Source organism: Xiphias gladius, chromosome 4, assembly GCF_016859285.1.
Source record: "Xiphias gladius isolate SHS-SW01 ecotype Sanya breed wild chromosome 4, ASM1685928v1, whole genome shotgun sequence".
Classification (NCBI taxonomy): domain Eukaryota; kingdom Metazoa; phylum Chordata; class Actinopteri; order Istiophoriformes; family Xiphiidae; genus Xiphias; species Xiphias gladius.
Window position 1 is genome coordinate 12,646,877 of NC_053403.1, and position 14,925 is coordinate 12,661,801.

The 14,925-nt window shown below is 40.0% G+C and overlaps 1 protein-coding gene across 1 annotated transcript; it reads left to right on the plus strand.

Moving 5' to 3' along the window:
• Window positions 1-9,937: 9,937 nt before the first annotated feature.
• On the plus strand, window positions 9,938-14,925 carry LOC120789057 (pro-opiomelanocortin-like). The gene is made up of 3 exons (XM_040125520.1): window positions 9,938-10,099; window positions 12,787-12,913; window positions 13,933-14,925. Exons 2-3 carry the CDS (start codon window positions 12,794-12,796, stop codon window positions 14,524-14,526), a joined length of 714 nt encoding a protein of 237 aa, XP_039981454.1. The 5' UTR covers window positions 9,938-10,099; window positions 12,787-12,793; the 3' UTR covers window positions 14,527-14,925.

Consider the following 14,925-nt stretch of genomic DNA (forward strand, 5'->3'; position numbering starts at 1 on the left):
AAGGAAAATCTAAAGATGCAGCTCTTAGGGGCACATTTTTTTGGAGGTCAAAGATTTAAAAAAATCGCTTGGATGACTCCAGCAGCTGCCAATCATGCAAAGCAAGTAAAGCAAGTTACTCCCCAGGTTCACATTGTCGATTGTTTGTGCATAATTAGATTTATTTTTACAGTACAGCTAAGATATATCTTCCATTATTCCATTATTAATGTACCAAATGTTGTGGTCCTGTGTTAAAATCTAGTTTCAGAACTTTATTAAGGGCCCAAAAACACAATTTCTGCACCTGGTTCCCCTAACAGGTTAATCTAGCTATGGCTGCAGCAGAGTAGAAGGTACAGTAAAACAAATACACATTACCTATATTATCTAGAAAACAGAATGTAACTCGTCGCCAAACTAGAGTGGCACTCCGTAGAGTGCAGACCTCCACCAAGGCCAATGTCAAACAACATACACCAGACTTCAGAGAAAAAAATTCAAATTTACAGTAAATGGTGCCAATCGGTTAAGTGCCTTTTGTGTAATCCTGCTGACAAATAAACAAACAGACACGGGAGAAAACAAACTCCTTGGCGGAGGTATGTACATCAAATATCAAAACTCATGTTTCATGGAGGTTCTCACATGCATTGAATTCGCTGTTTCTTGGGCCCTTGCCAGTATAACATAACATAAAGCTTAAAATACTATGTCGAAAACAACGTCACTCACCATCTTGTAGTATAAATCTTGAAGATTTCGGTGCTCGTTGATTTGGCAACCCCTGTAGTTACTTGCGGTAACAGCAAATGTGGTTTAATACCGCAGGTCGCAGAATTCTGGGGGCAGCAAAACAAACTTGTGCAAACAAAGAAGTCCAGCCTTTTTCCATCATTGTGTGACCAGCCAAAATATGATTTTATGCTGCACATGGCTCGAGTTTGCAAACAGCAGGGCACAATGAAAGGAGTAGTTTACCTCGCTGAGAAGTCGGAGCTGTGCGGCCCGTCGCCTGCAGCTCTTCATCTAACAGCTCAGTGTGGCTACTCCTTCATGTTCCGTTACTCCCTGCAATATTTCAAACTGACCCACTGTCCAAAAATGGCCAAAACGACCGTTGTTTTGTCGAAGCATTTTTGACAAAGGATAGCGGTACGTGCTAAGCTCCCTGACAAACACATTGCATTTCCTATGACTAGCCTACTTCAGAATAAAAGTCAACTCATTTCTGGATAGGTAAATGCTTTTCATGTGAACCTGCAGCTTTAGGAAATGTTGGGTTTGCATTAGCAGTAACTTAGTACATCATTTTTTTCTGGGGAATGTCGCCACAGACACTCAATTTGTAATACTGCAGATATATAAATATTGTAATACTTTCATCAGAGGGCCACAGGCTCAATCACCATTGTGTTACCTCATTTGGCGATAGATAGTGAATTAACAGCCATTTATTTAAATGAAAATCTTCAAGATTGTCACTTTAAGCACTGATAGTTGAACTTTCAAAGTGCTTCACAATCAAGAAAGACAATTGACAAAGAATTTGTGAATGTGAGTAAAGTAAAATAGTCATTTATTAGTTAAATAAAAATAATAACTATTTGGAGATAAATGGAGAAGTAAATTAATAAAACAAAGTAAAGAGTCCAGAGGTTTTTTTGTGTCATAGTCTTTCTTTCATACTAAAAATAACTACTCTCCAGCAGTTTGGGACTCCAAAATAAAATACTAACACAAACATCTACCCAGCTCAGTGTTACCTGTACAGTGTTTGCTTGGTGAGTGGTGAAGCAGGGTCCATGAGTTCGCCTGAGGCATCCTCATGCCTGGCTTAGAGCCAGAGCACCTCTTCTCTGAAGCTCATGTATTGGGATTTGACGGTGTGAACAAACTTCACCCTGGGACACAAAAACTTGTGGGCGTTTTGTTAAACTATGTTGAACCAATGGTGGGCTTTGGGTGACCTAACATATGGCAAGGAGCGGATTCTGTCTACTAGCTGAGGCCATGACCACAGTAAATGGATACTTTTGAAAACACACATCTGTCTCCTTTTGTTTTGTTTTTCTATCCACACTACAACCGTGTCTCCCACCCACAAAAACTCACCTTTTCTAAAATGCTTTTCCAAGACGATAATTTAAAAAACACCTGCTTCATGCTACAGAACGCTTGGAAAAAGGAGCTTTTCCCAAAAATCTAACATTTTACAACTTTTTGGAGCATGCAAACCTGCCTTCTCCTTCCTTTACTTGCATCTTTTCTCTTTTCCTCATACTACAGAAGGGAAGAATCAAGGAAACACACATATTTCTCCTAACTCCGGCAATATTTTGTGGTGATGTCAGTCTATTCATGACGCACAGTTGCATAACCTGACACTGAGCTTGTAATGGATTGCCCTGGATAATGAGAAAAGCTTCAGATAGTTCACATGAAGTCTGTAATTGGTTTTTGAAAGGTTACAGGTACAGTAAGACTATCCTTGTCGAAGCTTAGGGGGCTTATTACAGGACTAACAGCCTAAATAGTCTATGATATAGGCTATTCTGCAGCTTTGAGGGGAAATAATTGGACTCTCACTCTCCGTATCACTGAGCTAAGATGCACTTGGAAAGAAACAGAGGACACCACAAATAGAAGATGCCTGGCTGGCTAATGACTGTGAAAAGATGGCATGGCATTTTTATGATTCATTTATCATCTAAATCACATACATACACACACCAAATATAGACCAAAGAGACTCCGTAATAGACCAAAATGAGATAAAAGTGGCACCATCAGACACAATAAAGGGATTTTTCAAATGTGGTCACGTTAGGATAGACACGCCTTTTTTGATCTGAGACTCTTGAGGGGCCAGTTTTTGACAGAAAGTTGATCTGCAATATGTTTGGGATTCAAGAGGTTCAGCTTGTTGCCAGGGAATTAAGGCAATTAACATATGTGATTAGTTTTTTTGTTAGGTTTGTTTTTTTTCTTTTTCTTTTTGGTAACTTGTAAAAATGTCCGCATAAGTCACAACCTATGACTTAGATACCCCTTTAGATAGCTCGGAGGAGCTATCTAAAGTTTTTTGAATAACCCATCAGTGGTATTAACAGAGCTGTTCATCGGGACTCTTCTTACAGGAACCAAAAACCGGGCAGGATTATCTCAGCTACTCTGGAGCCCGGTCCGAATGTCCCCTATCCTAAATCCTAAATCCTAAATCATTTTTTAAAAGACAATGTTGTTCTTGTGATATTTTATATATTATTTTTATTATCAACAAATCCCCTGACAAGTGAAAAATACCTGTGTACCCAGAGCGTGAAATAGCTTATTCCTCTGTGCCAAAAACAGCAAATATGAAAAGTGTAAGAGGGTGCAAGGTCTCAAAATGTTCTATGAGGAGTCGGACAGCAATTTTTAAGATAACATACTGTGTAACTGGGGCAAAGGTAATTCAGAGAAATTAGGTCGCAAGCATTCATTTTCTGTGGCCTTGCACTTCACTGGCCAAGGATATTGGGTCAGCACAGTCTACAACATTGCCATCTAGCAGAAAGTGAACAATAAAGGAAGCAAAAACATCTGTGAGAGAACCTTCCACCAGTTTGCAATTTTAGCAAGACAGCACCCTCAAGAACTTCTTGGGAATGCACATCAGTACACTTGGATTGCACCTGGGTGTGTCCTTATCTTCTCCGAGATGAATTCAAGGAGCTGGAACATTTGCAGTGTTGGCAGCTGTGATCAATTTTTGGGCTGATGGCAGCAGAGCAGACGAGGAAGGAGGATCCACAAATGATCCCATGGGATTCATGATCAGAGAGAACTTCACGGGACAGACCGTAATTGAGGGGGAATGGAGGAGTGATGTAGGAGATGGGAAAGACGCAATTGATAAAACCAGCACCACTCAAGGTCCTCGTTCTCATTTTAGTCTAGTCCAGGGTCCAGTCCAAGCGAGTCGTGTTTGCATTGTTTTCTCAAATGCTGTTCCGAAGGTCAAAATTGACCTGTCAGCCTCATCAACGTAAGCCGCTACAGAGGGAGTCAAGGAACGGACACAGTCTTCCCTCAGTGTCTTTTCTTCAACTAAAAAATTTGTAGGCAGGGTTTTTGTCATCAGCGTCTGAATAAGGTGATGACACACTGTGCTGAACTGTGGGACGCACTTCATGGTAAAAAGCGTTTGACTGCGGTACGTAAGTGCTTGTTCATGCGTGTTTCTGACGGAGCTCTCTGTGAAATTGTTTTTTCGTCTACGTGAGTGTCTTGTTTTTGCTGCGTACGTGAGACAGTGTTCGCCTTGTGACGCAAGACAAACACATCAGTGAAACCTAATAAAAAAGAAGAGGCTTTCTTAGTGTTTTGGTGTGAGCTTTTTGTTTTGATAGCTAGGGATACTAATGTGGGTGGAGCCCCGTCTGAAACATATTGCATTTCTTACATTTTTATAGATCCCCCCCCTCCCCACTGGAGATCAATCAACATTAGGGAGGACAGGGCATCAGTAATGTCAGTGGTCCTATATCTAAAATGATTTATTTTGATTACCCTGTAACACTTGCATAGTTTTTTAATGTACCTTCCTGATGACCGATCAGGAAAACGCTGCCAAACATGAAATGCATGTTAAGGCAGTATTTTATTATTTTATCTGACTGGTATTGTTTTCATTCCGAAAACGCCATTGTTGTATGGGAAGTCTGCAGTCTCTTTTGTACTTGTAGCATCACTGTTGTTGTATGGTCTAGGTTAAATGGTTTTGAGTACAATTTTGAGTGACTTGGACTTTACTTGATCATTTCTCAGTCGTACTCCACTACATTTCAGGGCGAAATAGTTACTTTTTACTCATCTACCTTTAATAGTACTTTACAAATTAAGAATTTACATACAAAAGATACAGTATGAGGAGTCTATAAAATATGATGCTTTGCAGATTAAACTACCCAACAGTATATACAGTTAGAGCAGAAATTGTAAGTCAATTAACAGAAGGTTAAGTAGCCACTGTTTTGTTAATAATTTAAATCATGCAAACCAAACATTTCATGGTAACAGCTTCTCAAATATGAGTATTTGCTGCCTTTTCCGCGTAAGCGTTCTAACAGTTTTATTAAACAAGCAGCTTGAAGGTGTCACGTTGGATGCTCTTCTCACTTTTTTCGAGTTTTTCTATTTATTTTTTTTACAAACCACACAATTTAATGATAAAATTAAAAGAAATGTTCAGCATGTCAATCCATTGTGAAAATGATTATTAACTGCAGCCTTATATAAAATAGTTAAATATTAGCTGTACTGCGACCAGCTATAACAGCAAAATACTGCTTACAAATTAATGCATGAGTAATAATAATTTAATGATATAATATAACATAGTATTACAGTCACAGGGGGCACTTTTGGCACTGAAACTTTGGACAATTTGAATTAAATGACATTTTCGGTGCAGTACTTTCACATGTAATTAAGTATTTTTACAGTTTGGTATTACTACTTTTACTTAGGTAAAGGATCTAAATGCTCCCACCACCACTGTCCCTATTCTATAAGAACATTAAGTATTTATTTTTTTGGGACTCTGGCCCATTTGACCAAGGTATGTGGCTAGTTCACTGGGACACGAGACCAGGTGCAGCAGAGGTCATTCTCGTCAACATATGCTGAGCTGAGATAAGGTCAGTCAGTCTCAGGCATTTGCTGTCACCAGGGGAGCAGAGCAGAGTGCATTCGCTCGGGGCTAACATGCTATTCTCTCGTTTGCAGCTGTGAGGGGGTCTTTGTACCGAACACTGGTCATATGACAAACATTATGCTCCGCAGAACATGGGGGAATTACTACTACACAAATGTCTGAGAGGTATTTGGCTGGTGTGACTCATGGGCTGGATGGTTTTCTCATGTTTGAAAGGGTGTCCTGCACTACCTTTGACCCTATTTAACCTACAGGCAAACCATTTTTGTGTAAATATCAAATGGTGCTGAAATGCAACAAATAAGGTTACATTCACATGAACTGCGTCCTCATTGTTTGGGGTCTCACAGACTCCAATGCTGTGTTAGTAAAAATACGAATAATAATTGCAAAGTCAAGACCAACGAACACAAAACAGAAATAAGGACATGTTTCATGTTTTAGATGTTATACAGGCTATGCCTATGCAAATGTACACCTACCTTCATCAACGTTACGATGTTCTTATTCTTTTTAATTTCCAAAAAGTCTTTCACAGACAAAGAAATGTACATTATATTGTCCTACAAATGACATTACATATGTTTGGAGTCAAGTAGACCCTCAGTGAGAAACGGTGAAAAAAAACTTCAGTAACAGAAATACATAGACTAATCTGTCTTAAAAGCATATGTATGTCATCTTCTGTAGCAGACTACCACAACGTCATCAGTTGAAAATCATGTTTTTAAGCAATTCTTATAAAATTAGAAAAATTCATGATAAACCAATGTTAAATATGTTTTTTGAGCTGCTAAGGAGGGTTAAAACTAAAAAAAATATGGGCCAGTAGCCAGGATATAGTGTGTATACTGTAAATACCTCCTTTTTTGAACTATTGATATGCACCATATATGAATGCAAATAAGCAAAATACTAAAGCCAAAATGGCACCAAACACTGTATTTGTGCATCAGTTATTTTTGAGAACAAGTATCACAGATAGTGTGAGTTTAGTCAATATATTGAACGCATATATACCACAGCATGGGGTCATGTTTCAACATTTTATCTGAAAATCGCATTACTATATTGGATGCTGGCTCAATATTTGCCTTGTACTGGACGTACTGGAAACAAGCCATATGCCTTTTCCACCTGCATCTGCAAAGGTGAGACCCTGAAAAATGGCTGGTTGAGAAAATATCTGTCTTCTCCTTTCATAGTCTCTAAAACCGCTGCCATTTGATGTGATGATAATACTTGTATAAATGGCAGTTGGTTAAATGGCAGAGACTTCACTAGGCAGTGATTCACACACTGCACAGCCTTGTCTGGGGGTTGCAGTGGGACTGTTTGTACCACAGATACCATTACTGCAGGATGCTGCACGGTTGAAATTTCAGCATAGAGGTGATCTTTAGTGGTAAAAATGTGGTATTAAAACTGTAAATACAAAGCTGAAATCGTTCCAGATATTTCGTGTTATTCATGCAAACCGAACGTATCATAACACCAGAGGAAACCCATTAAATATTGTATAGAACACATGACAATAGGACATCACAAAGTTAAATAATCCTGCAAACCTCCTTTAAAATGAACGTGACAGTGGGCTAAGAAATCACACAATTAGGGACTGTTCTGAAGTGTAAATCAGTGGGATATCAGGAAAGGCAGTTTTATGTTTCTATAGGTAGGGTGGAGGAGCAAGGCCATGCAAAACGGTGTGAGGGCTCATTGGAGGTTTTATCAATGTCTACTTGTGCAACATGGGGTCGCCTAAAGATAAAGGGTTGACTAGAAAGTAACAGTTTTTCAAGAAGTTCACTCTCCTTTTTCAGGGCTATTTGACGTGTTAGATGTGTTGCTTGTCGTAAGAGATTTATGATGCATTCTTCACAGTTGCTTTGGATGACATAGCATCTGAAAATAAATGTGACCCTCACCTCTCTTTTCTTAGTCCTTTGAGGAAACGCTCTTTGCTTTCACACAAAAACAGCACATTTTGCAAGGTGACACTGCAGTGCACTGAAACCTTAGTAGAAAGTTCCTGCTTTTTGTTAAGCAAGATGAAAACACTCCAAATAAAATTCAGTAAACTGCTGCAAGTTATGATACATCACGCTGTGAAGAAGGTGTGTCTTGACAATTTCACCCGGCATAATAATTCTTTAAGATTTACTGTGTCTGTTGCTCAGCTCTTTCTTCTTGTAAACCTCCAGTACCATAGTTTTATAATCCAAAGAAATGTGGATGATCTGCCTTAATTTACGACTGTGAGACACTTTTGACCTCCTAACATGAATAAATAATGTAAGCTAGGCATTTATTTCCTGACTTAACCTTTTTTTTCCCCTTTACTATTATTCTTGTTTTAGGATTCGACTATATAAAAGGAAAACATCTGACTTGAAGGAAGAAAAAAACATCTTGGTCCAAATAAAAGAACCTGAATTTTTAGCAACTTTCCTCAACAACAAAGGACCTCTTAAACTTAAATTGTCATTTATTTCATGATACTAATCTTTGGAGGAGAACGCCACTGATTCTACACATGAGAGGAGAGTCAACGCATAACGCACCCAAATCTAAGACCGAAGGATTAAAGCACAAGTGTCAGTTGTCAGGCTGCATTGTGGGTAATATCGATGCCAGGTTTTGCATGGAATAAAAAAAAGGCGATATTTCCGGTTCTGCAGCATCAGTTTTGATCCTTTTTTTTTTTCATCGTGAGTCTGAAAGTGTTACAGGAGTGCGATCGATCAATGAACGAGGGACTTCTCTTTTACACCGGTTGTTATTAATTTCCTGTTTTCACATCATCTAAGTCATTACATTTTTTGAGCACCTTCCAAAATCGCTTGCTGTTTCTTATCATTAAATTTTCCTTATATTTTAATGCATGTAATTGATCTCCTTTTTACCCAGTATATACAGTACACATTATTCTGCATATCATTCTGGATATTGAATAATCTTTATTGCCTTCATTGGGTAACACACAAATACATGCAAAACAGTTGATGAAAATGTGGTCAAATATGCATCTATACATTAGTGCCCTTACATATATTTCCACATATATTTATATACACACATCTATACATAGTGTTCAGCTGTGAATTTAAAACTTTGATTTGGTGAGAATACGATACTAAGGCACAATGTTTAAGTGGCATTGTTAAAGGACCGGGCCAGTGAGCGGAAAATATTCATATTGGTTTGTACTAGTTTGGGGGGGGGGGGGCAGGTAGCCAACAGGTAGCTGATGCCATTTCAGTATTTTACTGCTCAATACTCCACATGCTGCAGATTTGGGTTTTACTGAAAACATCAGTATTTATTCAAGTCTAACCAATTTTTTTCTCTTTTCGGTATTTTCGGGTACAAATGAACGAAAGAGATTGCGTATAATGGAGAGAAGATGATTCATCAGTGTGTCCTACGGCAGGCACACGTTGTCTCCTCTTGTCCTCCAATTAACCTCCAACCGGCTATTCTGTGTGGTTTGTCCTTCTATACTAGTCCTTGAAAACATCCCCACGGCTATAGAAAAAGAGAGATGAATGTTTATGTTACAGGCATTGAATGGGTGCGAGGAGAGTGATTTTCTTTTAAACAGCACAACCTTTCCTTTTATGAAACCCTGTGTGTGTGTGTGTGTGTGTGTGTGTGTGTGTGTGTGTGTGTGTGTGTGTGTGTGTGTGTGTGTGTGTGTGTGTGTGTGTGTGTGTGTGTGTGTATCTTCTCCATTCGAGGTGTAGTCTTGACATCCAGCCAGTGAGTCAGGTCTTCCAAATCAACCTTCCACGCTGGGATGCATGCACACCCTGTAAACAAGAACGATCCAGTCAGCCAAATCGATTGTCGTTGCAGCTCTTCATGCTCCTTGAAAGGGTCTTGCTCTGACATGAAGATGTCAGCCATTAGGACTGACCTTTGAGGGATTTAAAGCAGGGATTGATGGGAGTCCGGTAATGAGCGGCAGTCATTCAGGATACTTGAGGGCTTTGAAGATTGCATCCAAACAGCAGGCAGTTAAAAAATATTTCACTAATGCTTCACCTGTTGTCTCGTGACGTGAGCCGCACCACCGATTAAAAAGTGCATGGTTGGCCTTTATACCTACCATACACACAAACCCACAGACACACACCCCTCCCCATCCAGAAAGGAGCAGGAGACCCCTTACCCCAATCACACCCCGAGGCCTTGAGAGTCCGAGCCTCCGTACTTCATGTGTCTATAAAAAGAGCTATTCTCCTCTAAGGAAGCAGCAGCAGACCCTCTCCTACTGAGCATTTCTTTACAGAGCAGAGAGAGAGAGAGCTGGAGAGGAGGAGAGGGATTTCAGTTAAAGAGTCGCCACTCTGGAAGATCTGTGGACAAACGGAGGGAGAAAAGCAAGAAGACAGGGAAAGGGAAAATTTGGAAAAGGTAAGAATGAAAAGACGTCCTGAAATTGTTTGTGGATTCTTGCTGTTTTGGCATGGATCAAAATTGTGTGTGATTGTTGGCAGCTTCTTGTTTTTCTGAATGAATAGGCACTGATGCACTATTAAACCCACCTTTCTGACATTTTCTGACACGTGCAGCTGCATTGAGTCTGTCATTCAAGTGTATCTACATTTCATGAAGGTTACACCTCAGCTTTTTTGAAGCGTACGCATAGTTGTCTTAGGTGCCATTTGAATTGCTGTTGATTGATATACATGCCCGTACAAATGCTCATCTAACTCAGAAAACTTTAAAATAACGTTGTGTATCATTAACACATAAGGTTTCGATCTATTTCAAGTGCAGCTCTGAGGCTTCTTTTAACAGAGTATGTCTGTGGAGAGCAGAGCTTAGCTGAGTGAGTCATACTGTAGGAAGTGTGTAGTCAAGTCTCTGCCAGAGTTACAAAGACGATGGCCCACCAAGGAGTCACTTGTTAGCATAATGGAGAAGGGAGGGAGAAAAAATAAGATGCAATTTCCAAACAAAGGAAAGCAAATGGACCCGTCCCCTGTAAGACATTTAATGCACCAGGATGCAAAGATGAAAAGGGGGTATGGCAATGATCTAAAGCAGCTTTAAAATGTCAGTATCTGTGAAATTAGTGAAGTCAGATGACTAGCAGTGCTAATTGTAAAGTTTTGCTTAATTTCTCTCTGTTATCTAACCATACATCAACACAACTTAGGAAATGTTAGGAATTTGTTGGAGTGGAGAGGGAGGCGGGTGTAATATTTGCTCTAGACCCTCCCCTTGACATCACCCTATTTCAGGCTCAATAAATTACTGGAACAATAATTTTTTTTACAAAGCCCCAAATTGCACATTAGGAGCGGAATCAGCAGTTGGCAAAATGATGGTGCATTGTGTTTACAGAACACTCCGGCTGCTCTCTGTTTTTTGAACCAAGAGCTAAGAAATTGTTTTTATAGTGACATTCAGTGACAGCGAAAATGCCCCGATTGGCCCCAGTAATATACATTCAGCAATTGGTAGAACAGGTTGAGTTGTGCTGAATTTGCATATTATAGGTTAAAGCCACGAAGATTTGAATCCTGGTTGTTTTGGTGACTCCTGGCGTTACCGTGGTAACAGCAAGTTTAATGCCACTGCAAAAACTCCTTGAGCAGCTACTTTATCAACTGGTCTGTCTATTTAAAGTAGAGTCAAACAAACTACCATTGTTTATATAAAGGAGTCAAGCATCAACTGACATTTTCCATCATGTCATGAGCAACCGCGATCTGATTTCATGCTGCACACGACACAAATAGGCTAGTTTTCCACACAACAGAAGGGCACAGTACAGTTGGATGCATTGCCGAGAAGCTGGAGGTGTGCAACAGTTCTCAGTGGCTATTTTTGTTGTGTTTCATTATTTCCATGCAGAAAAGGAAAAATGATCTGATAAAAAAAATGGCAAAAATGATAATGCTATGAATGATCGCAGTCAGCGCTAACCACAGTGACGCATATACTACGTTTCCTGTGGCTGCTTCACAGTTAAAGCTATCATGTGTTTCGCCAGTTGAATTATTTTAATGTGAAGCAGCTGCATAAGTTAATGTTGGTTTTGCGTTGGCAATGCGATACAACTCTTTAACGATCAAGCAGTGAAGTTAATACCGGTGAGACGAAACTACGCAGGATTACGTGCACGTCACTAACAATGAAACTACAATATAATCACATAATCACTGTAAATGTAAAATCACTAGATTGCCGTTGCAGAAAAAATGCCAACCAGCAGTTGAATCAAAAATTGGGTCTGATCTCAAGAAAACCTTAAGGATTATATGATACATTACTTTACCGTAGTTTTGTTATGATGCAACGTGAGGGCAGCTGTTGTTCCACTTCTACTGTTTCGCAAAACTGACGTTATGGTTCTGCTTGCGTCAACTTAACTGTGAAGTGTAAAATAAAACCTCAACACAGAGACAAAATTTTTGTCGTCTGCCTATGGCTTTTGTGTTTTTCTTCTGCAGTAAAATCTTGCAAAAAAAAAGAGATCCAACTATAAATCTCAAGCAAGAGGAGACCTTAGACTTCCCTCGGTCTGCCCTCCCTTGGACAGCACCTCCCCCCCTTTCTAAACCCCACCTTCCCCTGCTAGAAATTTTCATAAAGTCCCTTAGAAACTGCAAAACCTAATCAAACTTCCTTGGGAGGCTGGAAGAGGCAGCTCCACAAAAACCACATCACATTTTCCAGCGTTTTCATCATCAACTACTTCTAAATTAGATGAAGGTGCTGGTGGTAAACAAGACCATCTGTTACAATATGTGTGATATTGGCTGAAGGAGGAATCTTGATAATTGGCGTTTGAGCTCAGCGTTATTATTCAGCAATGACACACACAGCTACAAATCTATCGTCTATCTCAAAGATAATGTTAAAACACACGATGTTATATAAGGAAGGGAGGAAAGTGTTACGCAAGTGCAATGATCAAGAGACACCTACTTTATTTCTCCACATAAGTAGAATTAAATGACTAGTAAGTGAGTCTGTTGGGACTGGCATTTTATCAAAGCCTTTACTGTGTTCGACAGAGAATTTCCCTGCCGTCACATTACATTCTATTCAGCTCAAAGCCTCACTTGTGTTTCTGCCCTCCACTCCAGGCTGAAGATGGTGTGTCTATGCTGGTTGCTAGTGGTGGTGTTGGCATATGTGTGCGTCCCTGGGTTTGGGTCGGTGTGCCGGGACAACTCCATCTGCAACGACTTGAAAGACAAGGGAAGGATACTGGTAGGTCCAACGGTCTTCTCCACACTCTCCTTGTTGCTTTCTTTCTGTGTCCTCTCTGTTACTGCCATCACTGGGCGAGTGAGGCACATTTCATTCGGCGACAGACTAAAGAAAAACAGAGAAAAAAGTAAAGAAAAGAAAATAATCTCACCTTGAGGCTCACTTAAAGCTGTTCTGGAGCTTTCGATCACATCACAGAATCTTCTTCAGAATCCTCTCTGAATCTTTTGATTGAGGCAAACATGGACGAGGGGTCCTTAAAGAGAAATGGAAATTTAGACGTCTATATTTCCATGACAACAGGACAAACTATGTACAGCTACTAAACTGAGCTCAAAGTAAAACTGTTTTGTCAGGAACGAGATGTATTGTGCTGATTAAAATATAGGCTCAAGTTTAATGCGAGGCAATGGCAAACAGGCATGTTTTTAGCTGTGATGCAAAAATTGTGATTCAAGTCTAAGAATCAGCAGTAAAAGCAGCTTACCCATGTTTGTTTGGTTTAGTACCGGAGAACAAGCACCAGACCAGTTTTGACCCACCTTGGTGGTCTGCAGGTTTGAAACTGTTGCATGGAACGAGTGATATGTTTGGGTTGTAACCCATTTTTTAGTGATTTACAAATGAGTAGCAGTTAAAGCTGAATAGATTAGTCAGGTAATCAGTCAACAGAAAAGTAATCAGCTATTTTGATAATCAATTAATTTCTTTAAATCATTTTTCAAACAAAACCTACATCTGATTCCATGACAAGATGAAGATTTTTTATTCGGGTTTTTAGGTTTTAACAACAGAAAGTTAAGATGAGCACTGACATTCTCGGTGCCAAAGTCTTCGCCTGTTTCAGTTTTATCTTCAAGCAGTTGTTGGCATTTTTCACACACTGATTTTCTCAGTAGCTCGGGAGCCTATGAGACCGTACTCCTTTGGTGAATCCGATATTCCTGGAATAAATAAGCATCAAAGTGATCAGTCAGTTACTTGTTATTTTAACATCTTCTGCGATTTCTTCCACACAGGAGTGTATTCACCTCTGCACGTCTGTGATCCAGACTGAATTGCCGGAGCTCAGCGCATTGGCACTTAAGATCAATGATGATGATGACCTCTTACTCAGCATCATTTATCATCATCTGGCCACCCTGGCCTCCTCTGAAGACAAGATATCAGAGTCAGATCTGAAAGCCCACAGCAACGAGCGACGCTCCTATTCAATGGAGCATTTCCGCTGGGGGAAACCCTCTGGCCGTAAACGCCGGCCCATCAAAGTCTTCGCCTCTTCTCTGGAAGGAGGGGGCTCCTCCGAGGGCAGTTTCCGGGCTCGCAGGCAGCTGAGCAGTAACGAGGATAAAGCAAAGGGGGAGCTGAATCAAGAGAGCCATCAAAACCAGGGGTTGCCAAGGGCAAGGGTCAGCTCCAAAACAAACATAATGTTGAGCCCACAGAACAGAAAAGACGGGACGTATCGGATGAGTCACTTCAGATGGGGGAACCCACCTGCCTCTAAACGTAATGGCATTTTTATGAAGCCGTGGGAGGAGAAACCTCAGGGGCAGCTGGCTAAGCTCTTTAGGAACATTATATTCAAGGATGTGCAGAGAATAATGGGATGAATGGAGAAGAAGGGGAGGGGGGTAGTTGAACAAGTTTAATAGCCATTGCATGTTAGTACCGACAGGTTTTAATTTAAAATCACAGAAACTTTTCGCTATCATTGGCATGTTGCTGAATGTCTCTTCTGTGCCAAAGGTTTGTCTCATTAAAACCTTAACTAGAGAGATAAGAAACGAGGCAGTTTTATGTTGAATAAAAGCAATGATGCACCTGCCGACTGCCATGAGCTTTTGGCCTTGACTCAAATGTTTTCTTAGGAGTTTTTTTTTGTTCTGTTTGTTTGTTTTTGTGGGTAGTGTCATTACTGATTAAATGTTTTGAAAAAGGAACTAAACAGAGAATGCAATTCCAGGGCAGGAGGTGTTCATGAAGGAAAGTATTTTAAAAAGCATAAAAAG